Source organism: Idiotropiscis lumnitzeri, chromosome 11, assembly GCF_059441095.1.
Source record: "Idiotropiscis lumnitzeri isolate Australia: NSW breed Sydney's pygmy pipehorse chromosome 11, RoL_Ilum_1.0, whole genome shotgun sequence".
NCBI classification, from domain to species: domain Eukaryota; kingdom Metazoa; phylum Chordata; class Actinopteri; order Syngnathiformes; family Syngnathidae; genus Idiotropiscis; species Idiotropiscis lumnitzeri.
Window position 1 is genome coordinate 15,847,133 of NC_142401.1, and position 24,541 is coordinate 15,871,673.

The window sequence follows — 24,541 nt, forward strand, 5'->3', positions numbered from 1 at the left end:
GCGGGCCGCGGGTCACACTGTGGTTTATGTGGAAAACAGTTTAGGTGTAGTCCAACCGTACAAACACATGCCTCTCCTTCATGTACAGTAAAAAGTGCATCAGAGCCCGGTGCACTGCATGCAGCTCCTGCACATTGATGTGAGTAGCCCTGTCCTGCACAGACCACCGTCCCTGGGCTATGCTGCCAGATAGCACACCAGCCTGTGAGGCTGCCATCCATGGTGACTGCCTCACAATAGCCCGGGGCCATACCTTGTGAGACACCGCTTGACATGGTGCTAGAGCAATTAGGCACCAACGTGACATCCTGAGCTTCCGGTGACGGTGCAACTTCGCTTCCAAGTGGAAGAGGTTCAGCCACCTCTGCAGGGGCGTTTTAACAGCCGACCCAGTGGGACCACAGCTGTCACATAGGTCAGTTTGCCCAGCAATCACACAAAAGTGAGGTAGCAGCTTGTTCTCCAGAAAGAGCATGAGCAGGTGAAAATTATCATCAGAGCACTGTTGGTCCCTCATAGTCGAGGTGTCCGTCATCCAAATAAAGTTCATCCTCTCAAGGGGATCAGAGTAGACTTTGGAAAATTGACCCTGATGACCAAGTGGGCCACTTAGGAAAGTCAATCAGAGGTATCGCGGACCATCTGAGCCTGGAACCGTTATGGGGGGGAGGGCTCCTATTAATGCTCAAGAGCTGATGCCTAGTTTTGTGAACCCAAACCCCTTCTCTCCACTGCCCCCACCGCAGCTCAACCAAAAAGCTCCCTCGGTTCCACAGGGGCATTTGAGGTCACCTTCCTAGAGGCCTCTGTCAATGGGGACTGTGCCACCCAAACATGACTGAGCGCCTGGACTAGGAAGGACATCACCCGTCCATATTCCATGGTCATGAAATCAAAAGCCTGCAGAGCTGCATCACTAAAGGACATTGCAGCATCCACACGGTCATCCCGCAGAGGTGCGGAGTGAGCTAGCATTCGGTGAGCCAAGGAGTTACCGAAACAATCAGTGCGTGTACCAGCGTCATGGGACCTTTTGAGAATGTCAATGGTCACCAGCCAAAAAGAATATTCACTTTGCAGCACATGCTCTAACTATGATTGCTGCTGTAACACCTCAAATTTCCCCATTGTGGGACTAATAAAGGACATCTTATCTTATCTTATCTTATTATGTTGAGCCGAATAAACAAAGAAGTCAATAACTTTACCTTTCAATTTCCATCAAACAAATCCAAACATAGGAGCAGCCTCAGGAGGCCTAAACTTCACTGCTCCAACCAATGCAATCTCAAGGCTTCCTAAAATAGAACCATGACATCGATAGACACTTCCTTTTTTCTTAAGGGTAGAGAAGTATCCATTAGTATGCAAAGCACCATGCAAGAATAAAAGCGGAAACAAACCTGGTGACACTGGGACTTACACTTGTTTGGGGTATTGCAGGGGTCACAGGTGACTATTTTGGTATGCATCCGCATATGCAAATGGCACTTTTAGCACCGCCTCTGGCCGTCATTCGGAATTCATCGAGCCACAGGGGCTCCGGCATGCACCTTGTCGCTTTTATGGCAGTAACTCTGGCTAAATGTGTTCCACATTCATTAAATTTATTAGTCATACTTTTGAACGTCAGCATGTGGAGTACATGTGATAAAACAAATTTATTGGCGATAGAAAGACAAACCGCAACGTCTCTTGTGTGAGTGCACTCGCCAACTGCCTGAGACAGGAATGGCTCTTTGAGTTTAACATCTGTGCTCTAACCCTGCACTTGTAACGGTGGGTGTGTTGCATTTTGTCGCATAGATATGCGAGAGCAGAGAGAACCGCGCATGCCCAGAGAAGAGACCTGGAATACCGTGCCCATGACCAAGAACAGCAGGACCATTGACCCTAATAAGATCCCAAAGATCTCCAAGGTGAGCCACCGTTGCAATGTCACTATTTGTGGAATTTATTAGCTGCTGCTTCTACTGCTGGTGATTGATCTGGTAACATGCTTTATCACATACGTGTCCACGTGTCTGTTGTGGCAATCCCTGTCATATCTTGGTAAACTAAAATTTCTACCAATTGTTGTCTTTTTAAGGATAATGTAACATTCACAGTCAAATTTTTTTCCGGACTATCAATGCTTATATGTCATGCTATCGATATTACATCGTCCACCGTGTGCACTCTGCTGGGAGCGCAGTCAGGAGACCCCTCACTGTGATCCCGCTTCCAGTTCTACATTTTACTCCTGCTAAGTATGGCCATTGCGATGGCGAAAGGAGGACCAAACCACACCATTTTAAAATATTTCCATGGTATCGATTATTTTCCCTTGTATCGATATCTAATTTGGAATTTTAGTATTGTGACAACCCTACCTCCTTTCCTCCACATTGCCACTCCTGCCCGTTCACACTGCTCTTCACCCACCCTTCAATTCCACGTTTCTCATGTCCACCCCACCACTATGGGATGCAGAGAATTCAACCACTCTGCTCCGTAGCTCTGGAACTCCCTCACTCCTGACCTTTGTACTCCATCGTCCCTATAACTAAACCATCCCATTTGCGTTATGCTTCACTGATTATTTTGTTGTTGTTGATTTTATTATTATTGTTGCTATTTCATATATTGTTGTCACTGCTGTTCCAACAGCAGTCAATACAGTTGTTTTTGTATCATATTGTCCCTATCCTTTTCTGATCTCCCAGCATCTCCCCCTGGTGGATGCTCATGTGTAGATCAGTCCCGTTACTTTTTTCAGGGCTCCTCCTGCTGGAGAGTCAGTGTTGAACGTCCCAGTCCCCCAATTTATGTTGTCTGGTTCATGCAGCAAGACTGGAATACTGTTTTTTTGTCAATTGGTGTCACGTACATTCAGACTTCATGGGGTGAATTTACACTACATCTTTTAAATAACACAATTCCAATTTGCTTTGATTTTAACTGATAAAATTAGCATACGCGCCAGGGCAGCATAAAGGGAAAAAAACACACATGGACTTTATATCTTAAGTTCAGAATCAGACCTCTTAAAATATAGATACAAATCTGATCTCCAACAAATATCTGCCAATGTGTGTGCAGCGTCAATACACAGATCAAATGTACTCCGCAGATTGTTGTAATTGTGTTATTTCCTGCAGCATCTTTCACCACGACACACTCGTGTGCCATGGTACACTGGTTGAAAAATACTGAAATAAAGAACATTTAGAATTCAACGCGGATAAATCATTGTCATGTCAATTGAAGTCTGCCTTAAGTGAGTGTCACCACTCTTTACGTCTCTCACTTTCAATGCAGCCTCAGATGGACGAGAAGATCCAGCTCGGCCCGCGCGCTCAAGTCACATGGGTTAAGGGCAGCAGCGGCGGAGCCAAGGCCAGCGACTCAGGTCTGATCTTTGCGCTTCGATTTCCGATTTTTTCATCTCTCTCGCTTGTTATTTTTCATTTTGTAATGAATAATGGCCAGTTTCTGATGTTGTTTATAGTTATTGCTGCAATTCATCTGCTAATCCTTTTTTCCTCTCCTCTTTTAGAAATATCGAGGAGTGGCAGCAGCCTCAACCACTACTCTGTGCTGCAGTCGACACTCTCGTCTCAACAGGCCTCATCAACTCCTCCACAGAACTCTGACTTTGATTCTAGGAGGACTCTGGGAAGGTGAGCAAACAATTCAAACATACAAGGTCGATGCATATCCTGTTGAATATAAATTTTCTCAATCCATGATTTGTCATCGGAGTTGTCATCCCTGCGAACAAACGCATGTGAGACGCTCAGCACCGTTCCATAAAACGTCAGCAAAACGAGAGTCTGCCAGTGTCGGACTAAGAAGGTCCATTGGTACTGACCCGGACCCTGAAGATTCCGGTGGTGGGCAAAAACCCGCTTTCATCTCTGCTCCCATCATTCGTCATTCGCCAGCAAAATGGCCGTCCGTCAGTGAACCTAATGACCGATCATGTACAAAAACGGGTGGATTTCAATGCTTTTCTCATATTCCACAAACACAATTTGATTCAGAATGTCGTTTATCGACAAGAGTGGCTGCATACATCAAGTCTACTGGAATTCCTCTAAAGGTTCACCTAGTTGAATAACAAGTTTGGCATATTTTCTCTTCATTTCCAGCAATCGTAGCAGCGCAGTGCGTGAGCGTAGTGAGAAGCCACAGGTCCAAACGGCGCCATCGTTGTCGTCATCGCCAAGGCTCACGTCTTTCAACAGGGGCGACAGTTCCAAGGAGCTGCGAGACAGTCATCCCCCAGAGGAGTTGCGGAGGGAGAGGGAGAGCGAGGCAGCTCAGCCCTGTAGACCGAGTGCCACAGAGGACAGGCCGGAGCCAGAAACGGAGCGCAGCAAGACCAGAGAGCCTGGTAAGAATGGCCAATCGGATGACAATAATAACATAATGCAAAATAAAAAAAAAACCACAGAACTATCTTAGACTAAAACTGGTGTTACAATACCTTGACAGTTAAACCTGAGCCAGTGGCACCGACGCCAGAGAGGCTGGTCCTGTCTGAAGAGGACATGGAGAGGAAGTCCAAGTCCATCATTGATGAGTTTCTCCACATTAACGATTACAAAGTACTAAGATTTACTGGATTTTTAATCATCCTCTTTAAGTCGTGCATTGACTTGACCGTTTTTGTATCGCTCTCTCTGCAGGAGGCTGTTCAGTGTGTGGACGAGCTGGTTTCGGCCCCCCAGCTGCACACCTTCGTGCGTGTTGGAGTGGAGTCGACGCTGGAGCGCAGTCAGATCACGCGGGATCATATGGGCCTGCTCTTCTTCCAGTTGGTGCAGCAGGGGGTCCTGCCAAAAGACCAGTTTTACAAAGGGTCAGATTGTCTGTATTCCTCACACTCATGCACACTGTACAACCCGAGACTAAAAATAACTACAGTACCTACCTTCCTACCCAACGACTTAATTATCCTCTTACTTACCTACTGACCCAACAGCTACAACACCTTGTACCTACATAACTACTTACAACCTACTTTGTACCTTCCTTGCGAGTGGTTACATTGGAACCACTTTTCAGAAGCATCTCAGTTGTGGTTCGAAAGCGCCAACCGTCTGGGGCAAGAGTCATCTCTGTCATTTGATTGGCTGACAGCGGTGCAGCAATGAACTCCACGGCACATGCCCAATTCCAGATTTTAGACGGACTGCCCGCCAGTGATCGTCATAATAATACAGAATACACAATAAACAGAAACAACGCTCAAACATATTTACAATTTCATATGCACTAATGGATGCATTTTTTTATGATTAATGGCAAACATTTTCGCAAGCGCTCGTACCACTTGCTCGGTGGATCCCATTCTGAATACTGACGACGGACAGTTGTCTTCAACCAGGAAATGGAATTTTAATCTTTATGTAAAAATGTCTGTGCATTTAATGGTCTGTACCACATCATGCAACGCCAATTGATATTTTCAATCAACCCCAAAACCTGTGGCTTTGACAATGAAAGCTGCGACTGTGAATAGTGCAGCGCAAACTTGCACAGTTCAGTTGATCCTGCTCCCATCCCGTCTGTTGTAATGGACACGTGACGGAGACCGTGTGCTTTGGCGCTGTTTGGGACTAATTGGCAAAAAAAAAAATGCTCCTCAAAATTAGTCATATGAATTAGTAAAGACTTAATTTGGGGAGCAAGCCAGATTTGGGGATCAATCCAGATGAAGTCATTGATTAGCAAAACTGCTCCTAAAAAAAAACAGTAAAGAAAAAAAAACATTTAATTAATAAAACACTCTGTTTTGCATGTGGAAGTGAAGCGAAAATGACAGATTGTTGGTATGCGCATAGCCGTGTAAGCCACTTTATTTGCACAATATTATCTGATTATTCCAAGCTTTTGAAGTTGGACCAAGGGTGTTTTTTTAATAACACTGCACTCACTCTATCATGCTCTCTCAATGCTTTCAGGTTCGCTGACCTTCTGGAGCAGGCGGACGATATGGCTATCGACATTCCTCATATCTGGCTGTACCTAGCCCAGCTGCTAACTCCTGTGCTGAAGGATGGCGGCTTCTCTATGAGAGAGCTCTTCAGGTACTGAGTGCCACCCTTGTGGTTTGATGTTATGAATTAATGTGGCATAGTTGAACACAGTGGTTTTGATTATGCTGCTTGTGTCCACAGCGAATTAAGCAAACCTTTGTTAGCTGTTGGAAGAGCAGGAATTCTCATATCTCAAATCCTGCACATACTATGCAAACAAATGGTAAGTGACATTTTCATCACCTATCTTAACCTGCTTGCATGTGGGCAAAGATAACTATTTGAAAGACAGATACTGCAGATGTGGGCGGTGCCTGTTGGGCGTATTCAATTAAGATTAAATCTATCCATCCATTTTGTATAGTGCTAGTCCTCATTCGGGTGGCGGTTTAGTTATCCTAGCTGGGACCAGAGATGGGCAGCTCCCTGGACTGGTTGCCAGTCAATCACGGGGCACATATTAGGTGTAGGCGATATATATATCGTCAGCAATATCAACGTCAATGTTGCTTTCAAGATGTGCAATTTTATATTGAATATTTATACTGCCTCGAAAGGGAAAGACAAACAATTCCGTTGATGGCCCCCAAAGTAGGAGGAAGTGATGAAATCCTCATTCTTCTGGATCCAGTCACGTGACTCTTTGGTAGCAACCAAGCAAATATGTTTTCAATATGGAGGAGTGTCCCGGCTCTGCGGGTAAATTAATAGCAATGTGCAAGTCCACGTCGGTAAACTGTAAAGGATTTTGTGTTGAGACTGACGTCGGTCGGAATAACATTGTTAGATGTGCCAAAACGTTCACCGTGGAGAACAATTCTGTTCCACCATGAATTACAAGGAAAGCTTTGCGACTACACAAGCATGTTAAAGAAAAGCTAAGTCAGGACACACGCACACCCACACCCCCACACACACACCCCCACGCACACCCCATACATACACACACTCACACACACGCCCGTCCCAGCACGTAGACCAACCACTAATCACACTTATATACCATTGAAGCTAAAGAGTATTTTTTGGAATGTTGGAGAAAACCCATGGAAACATGCAAAATCAATTCAAAGATGTTCCAGACAGTCATTACGAACCAATAATATTAAGTAACTTTACTAATTATATTATACTTAATGTCAAGTGAAACTGGAATTTAAAGCAAATAAAACGGACTATGTGAGATATCCTTGTGAATGGCTGTTGACAACGCTTTGGTGGAACCTTCTCCAGCCCAAAGCCAGCTTGTCACCCGTGAGTCTGAGGAGAAACACTCTAGAAAATCGATGGAAGGGTAGTGTGAAATGTAGAAAAATGAGAAAAACAACGGCTGAGTAGAAACTCGTAAACTTGTGGAGAAACCGCCAGTTAGTCTCCCAGAATGCAAATTGCTCCACAACACTTTAATATGGTGCAGGGAACTAATTTACACTTTTGTCACATGATATTCCACCAACTTCTAATGTTCATTTTGTAAACTCTGATACTTTGAGTAAATCCTTTCATTCCCAATGTGAGAACGAAGGCTTTTATTTGCTTAATGGGCATAAACAGACAATTAAATGGAGCACAGCGTCTGCTAGGAGAAATGACTTAAGGCAATATTATAGTCGCGATGGTTCAGAGGTTAAATTTCCTTTAACTGCAGTACAATGAATCCAATTGTTCATCGTGTGCTATTATTAACAACAGCTTGGCTGTGTGACTTTGACTCACGTTTTTCCTTTTTGTTAATTTATTGATTGATTATGCATGCCGGCCCTCTTCTCAGAGCCATAGAGCTGTGGGTTCTCTCTGGGGGGAATCTGACCTCAGCTGGTCTAACTTCCTACCAGAGGGAGAGGATGTCCAGGCGTTTATCTCACAACAGGTAGCCCCACCCGCTTCTGTGAACATCACATAGCCATGGTCTACTGAGTTATCCTTGTTGTACTGATGCTGACCTCTCACACGCAGAAGCTTGAGTTTATCCTGTCAGACGCCACGGACCCTGGAGCAGCTCTTTCCAAAAAGACCCTGTCCCCTGAGGAGCTGAGCCAGCAGCTGGAGAGACTCCTGCTGGAGGACATGGCCAGCGACGAGCAGATTTTTGACTGGGTGGAGGTATGGAACGGCACTCACAGAATTAAAAAATGAACCTACTGGCAAATATGCCGTATTTTTACAGCCAAAAGACACCCTGTATCAAAGGGCGCAGCACCAGTTGAGGGTGCTATTTCTGTATTTAATACTTAGACTGGGCGCACCGCACTATGTTAGCATGCTTGCTCGTGCATGCTAGCTTGGGCATGCTAGCTCGCACATGCTGATAGCTGTTATTAGCAGCATTTCAGCTCAGCTCGATCAGAGATGTCATGGCAACACATTTAATTGACAAGGTCAGGGGAGGGATGTCACTGGTCACCACACTCCTGAAGTCACAGTTTCAAATCAAAACCATAAATATCTCTGAACAGCAAACAATGAAACGAAGAAATAAAATTAACACAAAACATGCATCTCTCATGCAATTTATATCACCAAAAGAAATAAAAATAACACAAAAACAGTACTGAGGCATTCTGGGAGCTTATCAGCCTCAGCCAATCAGATGGTTGGTTTGACAGATGTGAGTGGTGTCCTTTGGGCAGTGTGTTTTTTTTTTTTTTGCAGTCTGTTGTCTAAACCTGCGATGTTTCTTGCTTGCAATAACCTGAATGATAAGACAGACTACGACATTGTGGACAGCTGCCCTTTTGTCCAGCTATCTCCTGCACCATCACCAAAAAAACGTATTCACATAATGTATTTGTCACACTCAATTGGCATAGATGTCTCAGACTTTGGCCGGCAGGGTGTGCAAACATGCACTCTGCAATGCCCCAAAAGTATCAGGCTCAATGGTCGAGAGAGTTGCTCAGTCTATAAAATAGGTGTGTCGCATGACAAGGCGCCTTGTTTGTTTTGGTGGGAATTTGGGACTTTAAAGTGCGCCTTATGGTTGCGAAAATACGGTATATACTGTGATCTGTGTGAAACTTAGAACCGTTGAGTTGACCGCAAAGCTATTATTATCTAATTTCCCACAACACACCAATTAATCATTAATCTCTCTCAGAACACAAATTATTTTGTGGTGAAGAATCCATTTGACTTATTCATGCTTTACGTATATCCCACCTAGGCAAACTTGGATGAACCTCAGATGAGCTCATCACCCTTCCTGAGGGCGCTGATGACAGCCGTGTGCAAGGCAGCGGTAAAAGGTAAGCCCAGTGTTCTGTCTTTCTTTGTCGATCACAGTGGAGCGATGGGACTCTCAAACTCTCTCTTCTTTCTCTCTTCCCTACTCCCCCCCCCCACCCTCCCTCCCTTCCTTCCTTCCTTTTTTCTTTCCTTCTTTGGCAGACATTGACACCAACTGTCAAGTAGACACAGCCATCATTCAGAGGAGATTGCCTGTATTACTCAAGTACCTTAACTCAGACACTGAGCGACAGCTGCAAGCACTTTATGCACTTCAGACGCTGATAGTCTCCCTTGATCAGCCTCCCAGTAAGTGCTCCTTCGTTACTTGGGATGCTGCAAGTGTCAGCCCAGCAGGTTACTTTGGCTTCTGTTCATGCTCGTTAGTTTACCTTAACTTCCGTCATTGTCAGAGTAAGTGTACATTTTTAATATCTTAACCCAGTGGTTTTCACAGTGAATGATAATGTAGTTTGCCATCTGGTATTCACTAACGCCGTCAATAGAGACCGTTAGCAGGTCGTCTAAGAATATGCTTGGGTTACTCTATTTTGCTGCGTATTTAGCTACTGCGTTACGAAATTTCGACTAGTGATCTGTGAAAAAGCAGGATATTACCAATTAACATTCCTAACCCCAATAACAAAACTAATCTTGACGGTTCTGTCTTCGCTGTCTGCCAGACCTCCTGCGGATGTTCTTTGACTGCCTCTATGACGAGGACGTCATCTCCGAGGATGCATTCAACAAGTGGGAGACCAGCAAAGATCCGGCGGAGCAAGAGGGCAAAGTCGTGGCCCTCAAGTCGGTAACGGCCTTCTTCACGTGGCTACGGGAGGCCGAGGAGGAGTCGGAGGACAATTGAGACCCGAATATCCACTTGACAAAATGTTGAACATGAGCGCCCTGTTCACGTTCGCTGGAATTCCTTTTTCTGCGGTACTGTTCGGAAACATGCCGCCATTTTCAGTTTGGATTCCAATGGAGGAAGCACTAAATACATGTATTATACATAGAAAATATTTTTGTTTTAAATTTTAACTTACTGTTTTTGTTGCTTTTTAAGAAGAGACTTAAAAAAAGAAACAGCAGCATAGGTTCTGGACTCTTTAATTTATTATTTTTTTAAGGACTGCAGATATGAAAGCAAGAACCTGAACATAACATAACATTATAATGAAATAATAAGAATGATAACAAAATAATAATTTTGACAAAGGAATAGAATGGCCTCCCTGGATTCTGCACTGTTTGGTTTAAAACAGGGTAGGAAAAAAAATCAATTTGGGGTGAGAGGGAAGCCAAATTTGTGGTAAAAATAAAAGCGTCCCTCAGCCTCTGCTTTTGCTGCTCGTGTCAGCATGTCGTGTACAAGGAGCGACGGAAAACGGACAACCGCTGACGAACAAAGTGGATGCAGAACCAGCAAAATGCCAGGTGGGAATAAGGAAGCACTCAAGACAACAAATGCTTGTAATACTTCAGCCCTACACAGTTCATTAAAAACTTGTAAATACATTAAAGATGGAGAGAACAAAGTATTTTGAAACTTGGAGGTGATTCTGTATGTGTCTGTCTTCTCAAAACTCCTCTTCTCATTTGATGGTGAGACACTCTCAAAACTCATAATGTCCACAAATGTCCATGTCATCCATCAATCCATCCAACTAACTCTTATCATTAGGCCCGCTTTTTAAGAATATTCTTATGACAAATTAACGTCTTTGACGTTCCTGAGTCGGTACCAGTGAGTGGATATCCTGGTAAAAATGTATGCTACTTATTTGTAGTTCTGTAATCACTGATTTTTTTTTTTTATTTTGTGTGGAGGATTATCTAATTTAATTATCTGAAAAACCTGCTTCGTGTGCATTGATCAAAGCAAAAAACACTGCTTTGACACCATATTTGTGCCACACAACTAAAGTGACTTGAGGAGCTTCATTTTTGCAAAAATGTTTTTCATCTATTGGCAATTATAGTACAGTATATTATAGTTCAGTATAACTTTTCAGGGTGTCGGGGGGGGGAATGGTCGTAGGGGTCTAAATGCCGGAAGAAAACTATCAAATGGTACATGTATGCGTGTTACTGATGACAACTAGACCATGTTTCCCCCGTTTTAAGCACAAACGTGATTAATTGACTGCATTCTCCAATTATTAGTTCATCACCATATGGTGAGGAAAACATCTTTCTTTGGGGGGGTGACACCTATTATATTTTTAGGATTTTCCAGTATTGAAATCTTGGTTTAACATACAGATTGATGCTAGACAATTTTCTGGTGTGTCAAACAAACAGCAGGAGCGTTAATGAGTTCACATAAAATTAGATCCTGATGTGACGAATGATAGGCTTTAAATGAGTTATTCGCATGCTTTGTGAGCATGCAAACTCAACCTTCAAGGGATTGACGGAAATGTGTTGTCTCGATATTTTGTGTTTGCGCACAAGTGGGTAAATGCAGGTTCGGGGAAATACCGTAACTTAAATGTATTGGTGGCTGGGATGTTAGCTTGAATACTAAACATATCCATTAACATGTTTATTGTTCCATTCCTTTAACAAGTCTTTAATCCCCTTTTGACCACCAATAATTTACAGTATCAACAGTGCTGTAATATTTTATTTGATAGACATTTCCCTTAAAAGTGGTTGAAATAATGCACATGGTAAAAAAATTTTTTTTTATAAAATGTCAAATATATTTGCTTTATTGTAAATAAAATAAAACAATTTTAATGTATTAATAAACAATTTGTTAATTTGATTACAAAAGTGGTCAATAAATTTTAGATACAATTTGAAAATAATGTATTAAAAGAAATTCTTCTCCCTTCACATTTTAAATTCATTTTCATCTATGAATGATCTGGCCCCATCCATTTGTAAAAGTCAAATGAGGCTCTTGAGCACAATTTGCTCGTCCCTGAAGGCCAACTTCTAGCAGGAGGTGTCCAACCTTTTTTGTCGCCAACCACATTATAGTTCTGGTTTCCTTCAGAGGGCCGTTATGACTGTGAACAAAAATAATTGTAATTGATAAATAACTACTTTGGAAATCATAGACCAATAAAAACTTGAGAAATATTTATTTTAAAAGGATTGGAAACAAAAAAATGTTTCCAATACCTTAAACGTTTTTAAAAGAGAATACACTTTGCAATTTTAGCAAGAAACATGAAGTTGATGCATATAATTTGCTTCTGCGAGCCACATGAAAGATGTCCTAGGCCGGATCTCGCCCCCATAGCCTTGAGTTTGACACCAGTCCTTGAAAAAAAAAAACTGTACATAATAAATGGGAAATATAGACAAAATTCTGCAAAGTAGCTTAAAACAAAACGACCAAATGAATACTATTAAATGAAAATAAACACACCCCCAAAACAACTTTCTAGACCACATCTTCCATGAGCTATAGCTACAGACATCCTCGCCATACGTAGTGGTTTTTGTAGTCCTTTTTGCCACCATCCTCAATTGGTTTGCCGCGGTAAATAATGGGGTTGCATATTTTTTACACGGTACGGCGGTTTTAAAAACGTCATATTTTAATACACGAGACGGATAAATTAATATATTTATAAGCCATAATATAGAATATAACACCGTTTTTTGTTCTTTTAAACTCTGTTACCTCATGCTACTTTGAATTAAGTGAGTAATTTGACTTGATGGCTCTCAATTAAAACAAAGGAGGTGATACGAGGTAGACGGGATTCGAGAAGCGGCGGTCCGCCATGATAGTCGAGACGTTGTGACGTCACCAAGCACTCGAACGGGGCGGGGCTCGTAAACAGAGGAATCGAAATAAAGGATCGTGCACTCATTTTGAACTCGCGAATATCTCCACTTTTTGCACAATAAAGTCCAAGGTAAGTTTTCGCTGCAGTTTCAGGGTAGCGCGAAGCGTCGTACGTCGGAATTGTTGCAGGCCGGGGCGGGTTTTTGAAATGCTCGCGCGACGCCATCAGCACCACAGCCGAGTATGTGTGTGACACTCTGCGTGTGTGTAACATTAACCAGAGGACAAAATGGCGAAATTGGCGATTTTTCCTACGCCGACATTGGTCAAGAGTCCAAGGGGAGCCGCTGGTTCGAAATGCTTTGTCGACCCTTGGGGAGTTAGTGTATTTAACAATTTCCGTCTATTAAACGACGTGGGGCCTCCGTGAATTAAGGTAAAAGGCTTTGCCTGTTTGAATCCTTTACCAGTGGTGGGCCCCGAACCAGCTTTCCCCCACTCCACCACTGGCTGATTATATTTATGGATTTTATTAGATTTTTTTTTGCATTTGTGTTGATTCAGTATTAGCATTTTTTTCTCCGCTGATTCAAATTATTCCAACTTCGCCGCTCTGGAACATTTTTCATTGCATTCAAGACATCCGGGTAAATATTTTTCCACATTTGTAGAATTATTCATGCATCCTAAATGAAGTATTCTCCACATTTGAACAATTTCCACATTGTCAAAATCGCACACTTAACAAGTCCCAATTTTTAATATAAAACCCCCTTGACACCCCAATTTACATAACAAATTCGTAAGAATAGGCATCAAATTAATACAATACGATACAATTCTATTGATATAGCACATTTCGCAACTGACACTTTTGACAACACTTAACACATTTCGTGAACAATTCACACGTTCTAATTTCTAAATATTATGCTTATTCTTTTCACTTCCAATATTTTTCACTGTAAAAGTGACTAATTTAAGATTCTTTTACACCTTCCATAATCCATGAGCATTTCAATCCATTCCGTCTGCGAATTGTTCCACTCATGCAGGGCAAAAGTGAGATATTTATCACACTCCTTGAATTTCCATTTTTTACTGGAAAATTGTAAATGTTTTTGCCATTTCAGCTTCAAATCTCATATCAACAATGCAATACCACAACATGGGCATAATCTCTTCAGCATTTGCATGCAATTTCAATAGAAATGGCATTGTCTGTTATTTTATTTTATTTTTTTTTTCAAAACTTTCCAGAGCAATCCTCCTGTGATGCCGATTCGCAGAGCAGCAGCTACTCCAACCCAGGAGAAGGCCCTCTCGGCCACAGCAGAAACAGGTGAGGACCGTTGGGAGCTCGAAGAGAGACTAATGTTGTAGAAATTGCACAGGCCACGCCGTATAGAAAAAGTTGACGTGATGATGTGAAGTTTGGGGTCGTTTCACATTGTCCAAGGAAGATAAAAAGCAGTGTGTCTACTTAACAACAGGTCCTTTTTGATCACAAGTAAATGTATTGTTGTCAATTAATTTAATATAGCTTACCATCTTTGGCAGTATTGTAATGCCCCCGCAAGTGGTCAAGGATAATAACACGCAAACTCATAATAAGCACCTGCATACACTTGCTGACACAAGTCATGCAGAGTCAGCACGCAGGTTCAGCTAGCCAATGCTACACGCTCTTTGGCTGACTCCCACATCACTCACGTGGCCATATCTCGTGTTTAAAAGCCATACACATTCAAAGTCACAAATGCTACAGTAACACGTGATGAAGGGAACTCCAAGTGGACATAAATAATTGCACCTTGCATGCCCATTTTTCAAGAGAAGAAATGCTATATCTAATATATCTTATGAATTGATGGATAATCAATAGAATATTTGATTCAAAAATATTTGCAAGCCCTGAAGCAACTTGGTGCCAACCTAACCTTCCGTAAATGTTCGTTTCATGGGCAGGACGTGAGGATACCCCTGAAGAGTCTCCATCCGCTGAAGGGGAGCAGCCCGTGTCATCCGCGGAGGGCACTGGCAAGAGCGAGGCAAAGGTGGATGACGTGCCCGAGCCGGCGGAGAACGGCGAGGAGGCGGATGAAGGGGCCGCCGACAAGTCGGATGACGCAACAGAGAAAAAAGAGTGAGTTCACCACAAGCGCGCCGAGTCACCACAACAGGGGACCTGCTGCGATATTTCACTCTGATAGCACTTTTATCTGCTCACTTGGTCCTTACCTCCGCCGGATAATGTCAGGCTGCTCCTCTGTGGTGTGGCGTTGCATTCCCACTGAGAGGTGATTTAAGAATGCAAATCAGATGATTAGAAACAAAAGGAGATGATCATGTTTGGTCCAGGGAGATTTTTATTTATTTTTTTAGATTAGCCTGAGGGGATCTGAGTCCATGTTCCTGACTGTGTTAACCTCTCCTCTTCTTGTTCTCCTGAGCAAATGGGAGTGTACTAGAGTAGCTAGTAGCTACTACTTATTTATTAAGACAGATGTTCTCAAATTTTCAGTTTATCCGGACAGAGTGACAAATGCAAGGACTGCGTGGCTGGCCAGTGCGCAACACACTGCTATGTTCTCCTACTAAGGTGAGGATGCGATAGAGATAAGGGTGGGAACCATCACAGTGAAATATCGCTCCTTGGCCTCAACGAGCCATGCCACTCAATTTCTCTCGTTGTCCTCCCTCTTTACCCTCCAGGCTGAAGGATGGCTACAAGTTCAAGAAAGCCAAAGTCAAGAAGGTGAAAAGGACCATCCCGGTGTGGGCCAGCGTCACCGCCAGAAAGAAGCTTCCCGTCGCCAACTTCGCCGGCACGCACAACAGACTGGACCATCTCCTCATTGAAGCCATCACGGTGTGTACGCACATGCACTCATTCCATCCAGTTTGCTGCTATTACTAATACAGTAGTAAAGTCAATATTGAGCCACTGCGAATGAGACTGGGTTAAATCTTTTTTTTTTTTTTTTATTTTTGGGCCATTGCACATTCCAAACTTGGCAAAAAGAATTCATATAACTTATTCATATAAATGGATATATTAAATATAATATAACTAATATACATTTGACTGTGTTTATAATATTTTGCCCATTGGTATTCGTTTACAAGAGAGAGGAATTTTCAAATCCACATATGTGCAAAAACACATTAACTCACAAGTAGGGGTTGGCAATATGGCAAAAATATCTTCGCAATTTTCATAAATGGTCGCAATCACCATTCTCGCACAATTGTTTTTGTACATCGTTTATTTAAGACTCATTTGCAGATTTTTGACCATTTTCAACATATCTAAAATGTAAATAATACCTGAGAATTGAACAAAAAAAACAAATATTTTAAGACAACTAAGCTTTCTGAACAGGTTTTAATTCAAATTAAATGTGCAGTGAACATAAACATAAAAGCTAACAAAGTCGCCATAAAAATACTGCGCATAGTGCACGTCTAGTACTTTGAACAGTCATCAAAGCCCTCGTTTTCTTTCCACTGTTTTAATCGGAATCATGTCTTTAGAAAAGTAGTAAGTCACGGCCTCAGTTACTTCTTTCCAGTGCTTGCTTGTTTTTTTCATATGGAATGCACTTGTTAAATGACAGTACTGCCGTCTGTTGTGCAGAGAAGGGTCCGGCTACCGCCGGGGTGTTACTGTTAGGACACAAGAACGCTCACGGGACGTTCCTGACAGCGTTTAGTCGACCAATGAGAAGGATCCAGTTAGCACCGGGGTGTTCCCAATACGACAGTGTTGCGCAGTGAGCCTTGGTGATACGATCGAACTATTTTATGGCGTTAGATTTATGCCACAGCTACGTAAGCATAATGTCAAATACCGCTTACGAAAACTTGTTTTGTGCGTACAAAAATGTGTTTCGCGTGTAAAAGACCCTCCAAGTGGTTTTAAGCTTATGCCTTCTCTCTCCTTTAGGTATACAAAACGCTGATTCACGCTTGTGATGCAGGTGTGACAATTGCGCCACATTTCTTAACCAATCAGGAGTCGGACACTAGGGCTGTTTCTGATTGGCTGTTTACAGTCCAATCGTAACTCAGAGGTGGGGTAAAAAAAATACAATACAACTTTATTTATATAGCGCATTTCACAACAGCCGGAGCTGTAACAAAGCGCTTTCCATATGGTGTAATATAAATAGTGTAAGATGATTTATTTTTACTAGGATATCTATGTTTGTATAGATCTATTTTATTTCTTATTCAGGGGAACTATTGTTGTGTTGTATTGGCGGAGGGATATCGATTGTAATGGAACGAGAGGGAGAGTGGGGACGCGAGGGGCGCGTTGAGAGAGGTGAGACGACAATTGAATAAAAAGTCTGATGTGGAGCTATTCCCTCTCGGTGTGCTGAACTCCGATTGCGGAATAACACTCACCACCGCCAGGAAATCGAATGTTACAGTAGGAATAGAATAGCGCTGCGCTATTGCAAAACAACTACCGTGGTGACATCTCATGATGAAGACGCAAATGCTCAATTCAGAGAGGTGATTTTTGATTATAAAAACGTTGATAGAACTAAAGGGACATTAACGTTAAGCCAATCAAAGATATTTGAGCTGCCAGAGAGCAAAACTGTATACAACATTAAAATCCTTAACAATCTAATGTCTTCATATCGCCCACCACTACTCACAAGGTAATCTTTAGACACTATAAACAACAAGAAAATGTTGGCGTTCAATCTGCGAAACTCAACACATCATTTATTTTTAAAACTCGACTGACCACATCCCAATCTTCCCCTGAAATGTGCAATAATGTTCTAAGTCCAAGTAGTCGCCAAATCTATCAACGTACTAATAAAATGCTGAGTGTATTAATGGACTGCCTTCTACTTGTCCAAATTCAAAGTAAACCTTCATTTACGCCAGTATTCATCTGGACTATAGTGTCGCTGTCCTGTGAAAGACACATATGTCCAATTGTGGATTTCTTTTTTCTTTTAATTTTCAAGTTAATGGGATGTATGTGATGGCAAAACCCCAATTCGGGTAAAAAATAAAAAATGGTCATAAGTGTTTTTTACAGTACAGTGTCGATTTGCTTTTACTCTGAGTATCTACACTTAAATTAGGGATGATTAGGACATCTGCAATGGGCCAGCCCAGTTTTAATCGTCCATTCTTTTATTTTATGTGTGAGTTGGTGTTATCCATAGTAGCAAAATCTTTTTTTGTGCAGTCGTTTAATCACAGATCTGGAGTTTCCTATCAGTCGGTCATAAAGTACATCACCAAAAAGTGCCCCGACATGGAGATGGACAAGAAGAAGTTTCTAATCAAGAAGGCAATGAAGAAACAGCTGGAGAAGGGTACCATCAAACAGGTGACTTGAAGCAGCCAAGACACAAAATTCAAACCTCCCTTACAGCTCATTACAACACACTTTTCTCCTGGTATGCTCATAGCTGAAGGGCAAAGGCCTCTTGGGAACTTTCACCATTGGGAAGCCAACCTCTACATCCAAAGTAGGTGCCTGTTGCTGCAGAAATTGGTGTCACAAGTGCTGAAGTTGGTGGTGGTGGTGATGTTGATGGTGGTGTGTGTTGCAGAAGGCCGGCTCTAAGCAGGAAGCTCTGGGAGACGCCCTGCCACTCATAATCACGCGTCTGTGCGAGCCCAAAGAGGCTTCATACGCCCTGATTAAGAAGTACCTGGAGCAGCACTTCCCCAGCCTCAACATTGAGAACAGGTGTGTGCATGTGTGTCAGACGGTGGTGCCTTTGTGCGTATGTTGAATGAAATTCTGAAATGCCGGATCATGGATGTGAAGTTTAATTCACGCTTCTCCTGCCCTGTTGCAAGGCAATATCAACTATATCTTGTTTCCACTGTACTGTATATGCTTGCAGAATCTTGTGTGACAGCCTTGCTGTGTTCTGTATAAAATGCTGAATCTTCTGTTGTTGCAATTTTTGGTAATGTGCGTCTACAATTTCCCCCAGGCCAGAAGTCTTGAAGTCGGCCCTGGTGAAGGCGGTAGAACGAGGACAACTGGAGCAAATTACAGGGAAGGGAGCCTCCGGAACCTTCCAGGTAATGTCGCTCCCATTTCTACACATCTAAGTACCCTTATGCAAATGTGCAACTAATGCAGGAAGTGCCCCTAAATGTCTATATATTTGCTTATATTCATTTTTTAACTTGAAACCTTAAACATACCCCACACGATGATCCCAAAGCACTTAATAATCATTTGAAGCGCATTTTATATCCTTTAGAATAAATGGGCGTTATTATTAACGATTATTGGATTTGTAAAAATAGGAACTGAGCTTTGAGCATCATGATAATTCAGTGGGTGATTGTGCTGCTCCTTGGAAGGCTATGCAATGAATTAAAATTAAATTACGATTATTATAATACTCAATGATTACAAAGTTGGCATGATTGTAAAAGAAAATTTTATATCCCTCTTTGGCGGCCTCGGTGCATCTCAGGTTTTCAAACGGTATCAACCCAAAAAATATATTAAATTAAAACAGAAGTCTCGTCCATGTAAATAAACGCTTGGCACTTTTCGTCTGTTCGGAAACACACGATGTTATTCAAATGTGCCGTTCAGTTGGTCAGAGTTGAGCTGGATAAACGGATTGTAAAAAACTGTGTTCGGAAGCGCTCAGTCACCGAGAAGCACGGTTCGCTCAGCACAACAAAAATGACGGAAAATCGGCAAATAAACAGGAGATCTGCTCCTCATTAACCGCAATAAACTGGGTCTTGGGTTCAAAATTAGCACTTGAAGTTTATTTATATTGTTTATTTAAATGTTACAACAGTTGTATGGCAAGTTATAAGTGTATAGTAAATAAACTCCAATGCATTGTTTGTTTTTACATTGAAACTATACCTCTATTTATACATTTGTACCTTTTTAATTATTTTAAAATAACTAACTTTATAAATTTGGTTTGGTCCGAAAGGAACTTTTGTAATTATAGTGTTTAAAATAATTTGATTTGTCTCAATATATTTTTACATGCATTTTCTGGTTCTTTATTATTTAAATTAATACGAAAGTAATCGTGATCAATATTTTCATTATTGAGCGGCCCTAGCTCCTTGTGGTGTGCGCTTTGTGGTATCCATCCATCCATCTTCTGTACCGCTTCTCCTCACGAGGGTCGCGGGGGGTGCTGGAGCCTATCCCAGCTATCTTCGGGCAGTAGGCGGGGGGACACCCTGAACTGGTTGCCAGCCAATTGCAGGGCACGCATAGACGAACAACCATCCGCGCTCACACTCACACCTAGGGGCAATTTAGAGTATTCAATCGGCCTGCCATGCATGTTTTTGGAATGTGGGAGGAAACCGGAGTACCCGGAGGAAACCCACGCAGGCACGGGGAGAACATGTAAACTCCACACAAGATGGCCGGGGCCGGGATTGAACCCACACCCGATGCTGTCTCTCACTGTGAGGCCATCGTGCTAACCAGTCGGGCCACTGTGTCGCCCCGCCCTGTGGTACTCGAGGTCAATATGAATACGACAGTCATAAAAACTCAGCAAGCTGCTATATTAATGTTTCTCGCAGAGGATAAATAAGATATGCCTGTAGGTACGGTTGTATGGTCTGTCTGCTTTTGTTGCTACTGCTTTAGATGTTTAAAAGGGGTATAATTACAGCAACATAGAGGCTAGTTTCGTTAGCCTGTCTATGGCATTTTGAATAGTGTGTTAGCATGACGCCACGGGGATTACGCAAGATAAAAATTTTTCGGTATGTGGGTTGATGAAATACACGTGTACTTCTCATAGCGTGGATGGGGCAAGTTTTTGGGTGAATCGTTATTGATTGGGTTCCATACAAAATGGTGTTAGTTACCAAGTTGGTCATTGATTAATTGTGAATGGGTGAGGGTTTACTGTAACAATGCAATACAATACAACTTGACTTTTATAGCACATTTCACTACAGCTGCACTTTCCATATGGTGTAATATAAATTAGCAGGGAATTAGAACACAAACTGAAACATTAAAAAATTCATTCATTAATCAGGACTTCAATTACACATGGTAAATACTGACTTTCATGCCTCATGAATACATCCCACCATTTTATTGCAGCTGAAACGTACTGGCAATCAAGTGCTGCTGAAGGGTGGCACCTTGGAAGATGCCATCTTGGCGGCCATCACGGCCATGAACGAGCCCAAGACATGCAGCACTACTACACTGCGCAAGTATCTGGTTGATGCCAACAAGGACGCCAAGGAGTATCAGCTTGGTGAGACACTGGCCCCCTCTAGTGGCCATGCTTTTAAAACCACCGCATGCACAGCAACGTTAGGCTGAAGACAAAACTGTGCTTGTCTATTAAGTGGCTAATCTGAGGAGGACCCTGACCAAGTGTAAAGTCCTCGGCTGGATGGAGCAGATCACCGGTCACGGTTTCACAGGGACCTACCGGCTGTGCTTCCCGTTCTACCCAAGGTAACACTTATTCAAGTAGACTTTTTTATTTGCTTTTCTTCCCCCTTCAAATTTTAAGTATGGTTTTATCACTTGTCTTCAGTCCACACCAATTGAACGCATATCAAGACCAGTCCGTACTTTAATTGTCCACGGACTGTTTAATGTCAATACGCGTTCCACACATGCACATCGGTCCCCGTCTTCATGCTGCACGGGCGCACATTGATAATCCAAATGCCAACCCCGCAAAAGTGGGAAAAAACAGGTCCTGCGTTTTGCTGTAGTGTTTGGGATACTTCATGGCAAAAAGTTTGAGCCATTTGGCTATCCTAATAGTGCTTCAAATTTGAATTAGAAAGCTGGAGATGCAGGTGGATGGATGTCTTATTTGAGTAGCGAGCCGGGATTCCAATCCAACATTTTAACAGATGACAAACACGGGAGCTCTGTTTCTTTGCTTTCACAGGGGTTAACAATTGGATTATAAATTCTGAAACTGGAGGTTTAAATATATGTGAAATAGGGATTTGCAACGTTTGACGACCGAAAATCAAGTGTCAATGTTGTGGACGTCCACTGCCTCCCTCCAATACTAAAATAATAAGCATATTGACTTCTCGACTATTGGGGCCGATGTGCTCACCACTACCCTACTTTATTTCATGTTTTCGATTTGTTTGTGTTCAGCCCAACTACACTGTACCCAGACAAATTCAACAAGGTGTCCACCAAGGTGTCCTCCGGGTCAAGACGGAGAGCTGCGTCTGATGATGAGGAGTCAGAAGAGGAAGAGGAGGAGGAGGAGGAGGAGCATGAGGAGCATGAGGAGGAGGTAGAAGAAGAGTCTGAGGAAGAAGCTCCAGTGCGGAAGAGGTGCTTAACATTATCTGTGGTGTGTTGAAGTGCCGTTACTCTCATTTGTCACGTAAGGACCATTATTTTCTCACTTTTATACATGTTTAGAACAAAGAATCAAGATCGTTGATATCTAGGGCACAATGAAAACTGAGGTTCCTCTGGGAAAAAAGGTTTGTCTAATAAAGTCGCCCCTGGCAACATAGCCGCCAGATTGGCATGCTTTTGGACGGAGATGCGCTGCTTTTAATATCATCACTTGATGACGATATGAGGCAATATTAATATCACAATATCGTTATATCCCTACTATCACTTACCATTTAACCAATGAGTCCAGAATCAACTCGAATGGCTTAATGACTTCATGACTTTTGCCAAGAAACCCGCCTTAGTCCAAAAAAATGAAAAAGGTTTTCTCTACACTACTATCTACTTTGTCTGAAGTGCTTGACTAAGGCTCAAATTCACTTTGTTAAATACTTACTGGATTGTATACCTATGCGCTAACTCAGCCCTGTCAACCCATGTAAATGTTTCCCTTTTTGGTTTGAAATTACTTCCTTTAAAGGGACACTTGATCCAGCTGAACATTGGCACTTAAATAATAGGTATGTATGGATGCATAAATTACATCAGTACGAAAATTTTTGGTCCCTGAACAGACCAGGTTAGCAAAACAGCTTCTTACCGTCCAGACACGTGGAACAAAGACGTTAACATACTGTGTTGAGTTTAAGGCTCATTTGAACGCAGCGCACTTTGACACATGATGTGCACTCCCCACATACATACTGCAGCTACATTTGCATATAGTTCACAAGTCTGTGGCTTCGTATGGTCTGGGGTGGTCATGAAGGTAACAACAGGTTTTCAAGTTGGACGCTTTAGTCACAGTGACTTGTTTTGACCTGCCCGCAGGCCCACGAAGAGACCCCCTCCTAGAGTCCGCCATCCTCCTGCCGCTAAGAAGGCCAGCAGAGGACGAGGACACCCCACTACCAAAACGTCTCCCGCCAAGAAAGCCGCGGCCAAGAAAGTGACGAAGACCAAGGCGGCGGCTTCTAAAGCCACCACGCCCGTCAAGAGGCAAGCTGTGGCCAAGAAGCCAAAGACACCAGCTGTCAAACGCCTGAACAAACGGGGCTCCAAGCGACCCGCGACTCCAGAAGAATCCCCCGAAGAAGAGGAGCGTGAGGAGGAGGAGCCCGAATCGGAAGAGGAGCCTGTGGTCCCGAAGAAGCGGGGTGCTGCTAAGCGCTCCAAGCCGGCATCACCGGCCAAGCGGCCCGCCAAAAGGGGTAGCGCCAAGCGCTCCAAGAAGGAGGACTCCACACCAGAGGAACCTGAGGAGGCAGAGGAGCCTGAAGAGCCCAAGGCCAAGAAGCCGACAGGCAGAGCCGCGTCTAGGCGCTCTGGGGTCGCTGCAAGCGGCCAGCCCCCCGCCAAAAAAGCGGCACCCAGCGGCAAGCAGTCCGCCCGGAAGTCAAAGAGAGGAAAGAACTAAATCCACCTGCCCTACCTGCCACCTCCACCACTTTCATCAGTGCTCCCCTCTTTGTCTTCCCCTTTTTTAATGGGGCGGTAGTTTTTTTTTTTCCACAATAGTAGAAGAAGGCGATCGTACCGGCAACATTTTTCTTTTTATTATGTATTTAGAGAAGCGCACTTACGCTCTGGTCTGATATTCTGTTACTAGAGCCATTTCGTTTTCTTCTTGATTTTGACGTTTTACCTGGTCCGCTCCATGTTTTTCCAGGAAGCGACGTGGCCATTTTAGTTCACGCCCACAGCCTGTTGTGACACTGTGGTTCAGAAACGAAGACATTCTGGGAGAATGTGTTGGCTGTTAAAAAAAAAAAGAATCTGGACACGTTGTCGCTGTTCTACTTATACATCAAAACATGAAATGTCCCTTTGTTTTTGTTTTTTTCTAATATGTATATGTGTGTGTGTGTGTGATAGAAAAATGGTTTTAATGCTTCACAGCTGTAATTCCATGTCCAGCACTGTGTTGTGAATAAGGAAACAGCTGCTTAGTTGTAGCGTCTCCATCCCTTTGCATGCATGTGTATTCCTTGTGTTGTTATGCCTTTTTTCCAAGTAATAAATTGGCTCTTTGTACATATTTTCCCTTCCTTTTCCTTCATCCACTGTACACAAGAGGCACATGTAACACAACTCATAATTTGTGTTGCTTAGTTGATCAACGTTTTTCAACCTAAT

The 24,541-nt window shown here is 42.8% G+C and overlaps 2 protein-coding genes across 13 annotated transcripts in view; both read left to right on the top strand.

Annotated features, from left to right (window-relative positions):
* Positions 1-10,792, top strand: part of eif4g3a (eukaryotic translation initiation factor 4 gamma, 3a) — a 51,789-nt gene extending 40,997 nt beyond the window's left edge. For all 9 annotated transcript variants that reach the window (XM_088308794.1, XM_088308797.1, XM_088308795.1 and 6 more), the window contains 13 exons: positions 1,807-1,919; positions 3,301-3,391; positions 3,539-3,662; positions 4,134-4,378; positions 4,480-4,592; positions 4,674-4,846; positions 5,952-6,077; positions 6,168-6,249; positions 7,798-7,896; positions 7,983-8,129; positions 9,190-9,271; positions 9,414-9,560; positions 9,935-10,792. In XM_088308794.1, coding sequence (XP_088164920.1) covers positions 1,807-1,919; positions 3,301-3,391; positions 3,539-3,662; positions 4,134-4,378; positions 4,480-4,592; positions 4,674-4,846; positions 5,952-6,077; positions 6,168-6,249; positions 7,798-7,896; positions 7,983-8,129; positions 9,190-9,271; positions 9,414-9,560; positions 9,935-10,116 — 1,724 coding nt within the window. In that variant the 3' untranslated portion in view covers positions 10,117-10,792. The remainder of the gene's footprint in view (positions 1-1,806; positions 1,920-3,300; positions 3,392-3,538; positions 3,663-4,133; positions 4,379-4,479; positions 4,593-4,673; positions 4,847-5,951; positions 6,078-6,167; positions 6,250-7,797; positions 7,897-7,982; positions 8,130-9,189; positions 9,272-9,413; positions 9,561-9,934) is intronic.
* Positions 10,793-12,967: 2,175 nt separating this feature from the next.
* On the top strand, positions 12,968-24,439 carry hp1bp3 (heterochromatin protein 1, binding protein 3). 4 transcript variants are annotated; one of them, XM_088309690.1, is made up of 13 exons: positions 12,968-13,132; positions 14,263-14,344; positions 14,971-15,148; positions 15,527-15,604; positions 15,718-15,874; positions 18,224-18,367; positions 18,450-18,509; positions 18,594-18,733; positions 18,987-19,077; positions 21,113-21,272; positions 21,367-21,478; positions 22,148-22,333; positions 23,237-24,439. In XM_088309690.1, exons 2-13 carry the CDS (start codon positions 14,278-14,280, stop codon positions 23,820-23,822), a joined length of 1,959 nt encoding a protein of 652 aa, XP_088165816.1. In that variant the 5' UTR covers positions 12,968-13,132; positions 14,263-14,277; the 3' UTR covers positions 23,823-24,439. The 4 variants fall into 4 exon arrangements, with proteins under 4 accessions (XP_088165816.1, XP_088165819.1, XP_088165817.1 ...); XM_088309691.1 differs by lacking the exon at positions 12,968-13,132 and adding an exon at positions 13,258-13,438; XM_088309692.1 differs by lacking the exon at positions 12,968-13,132 and adding an exon at positions 13,602-13,649.
* The last annotated feature ends 102 nt before the right edge of the window (positions 24,440-24,541 follow it).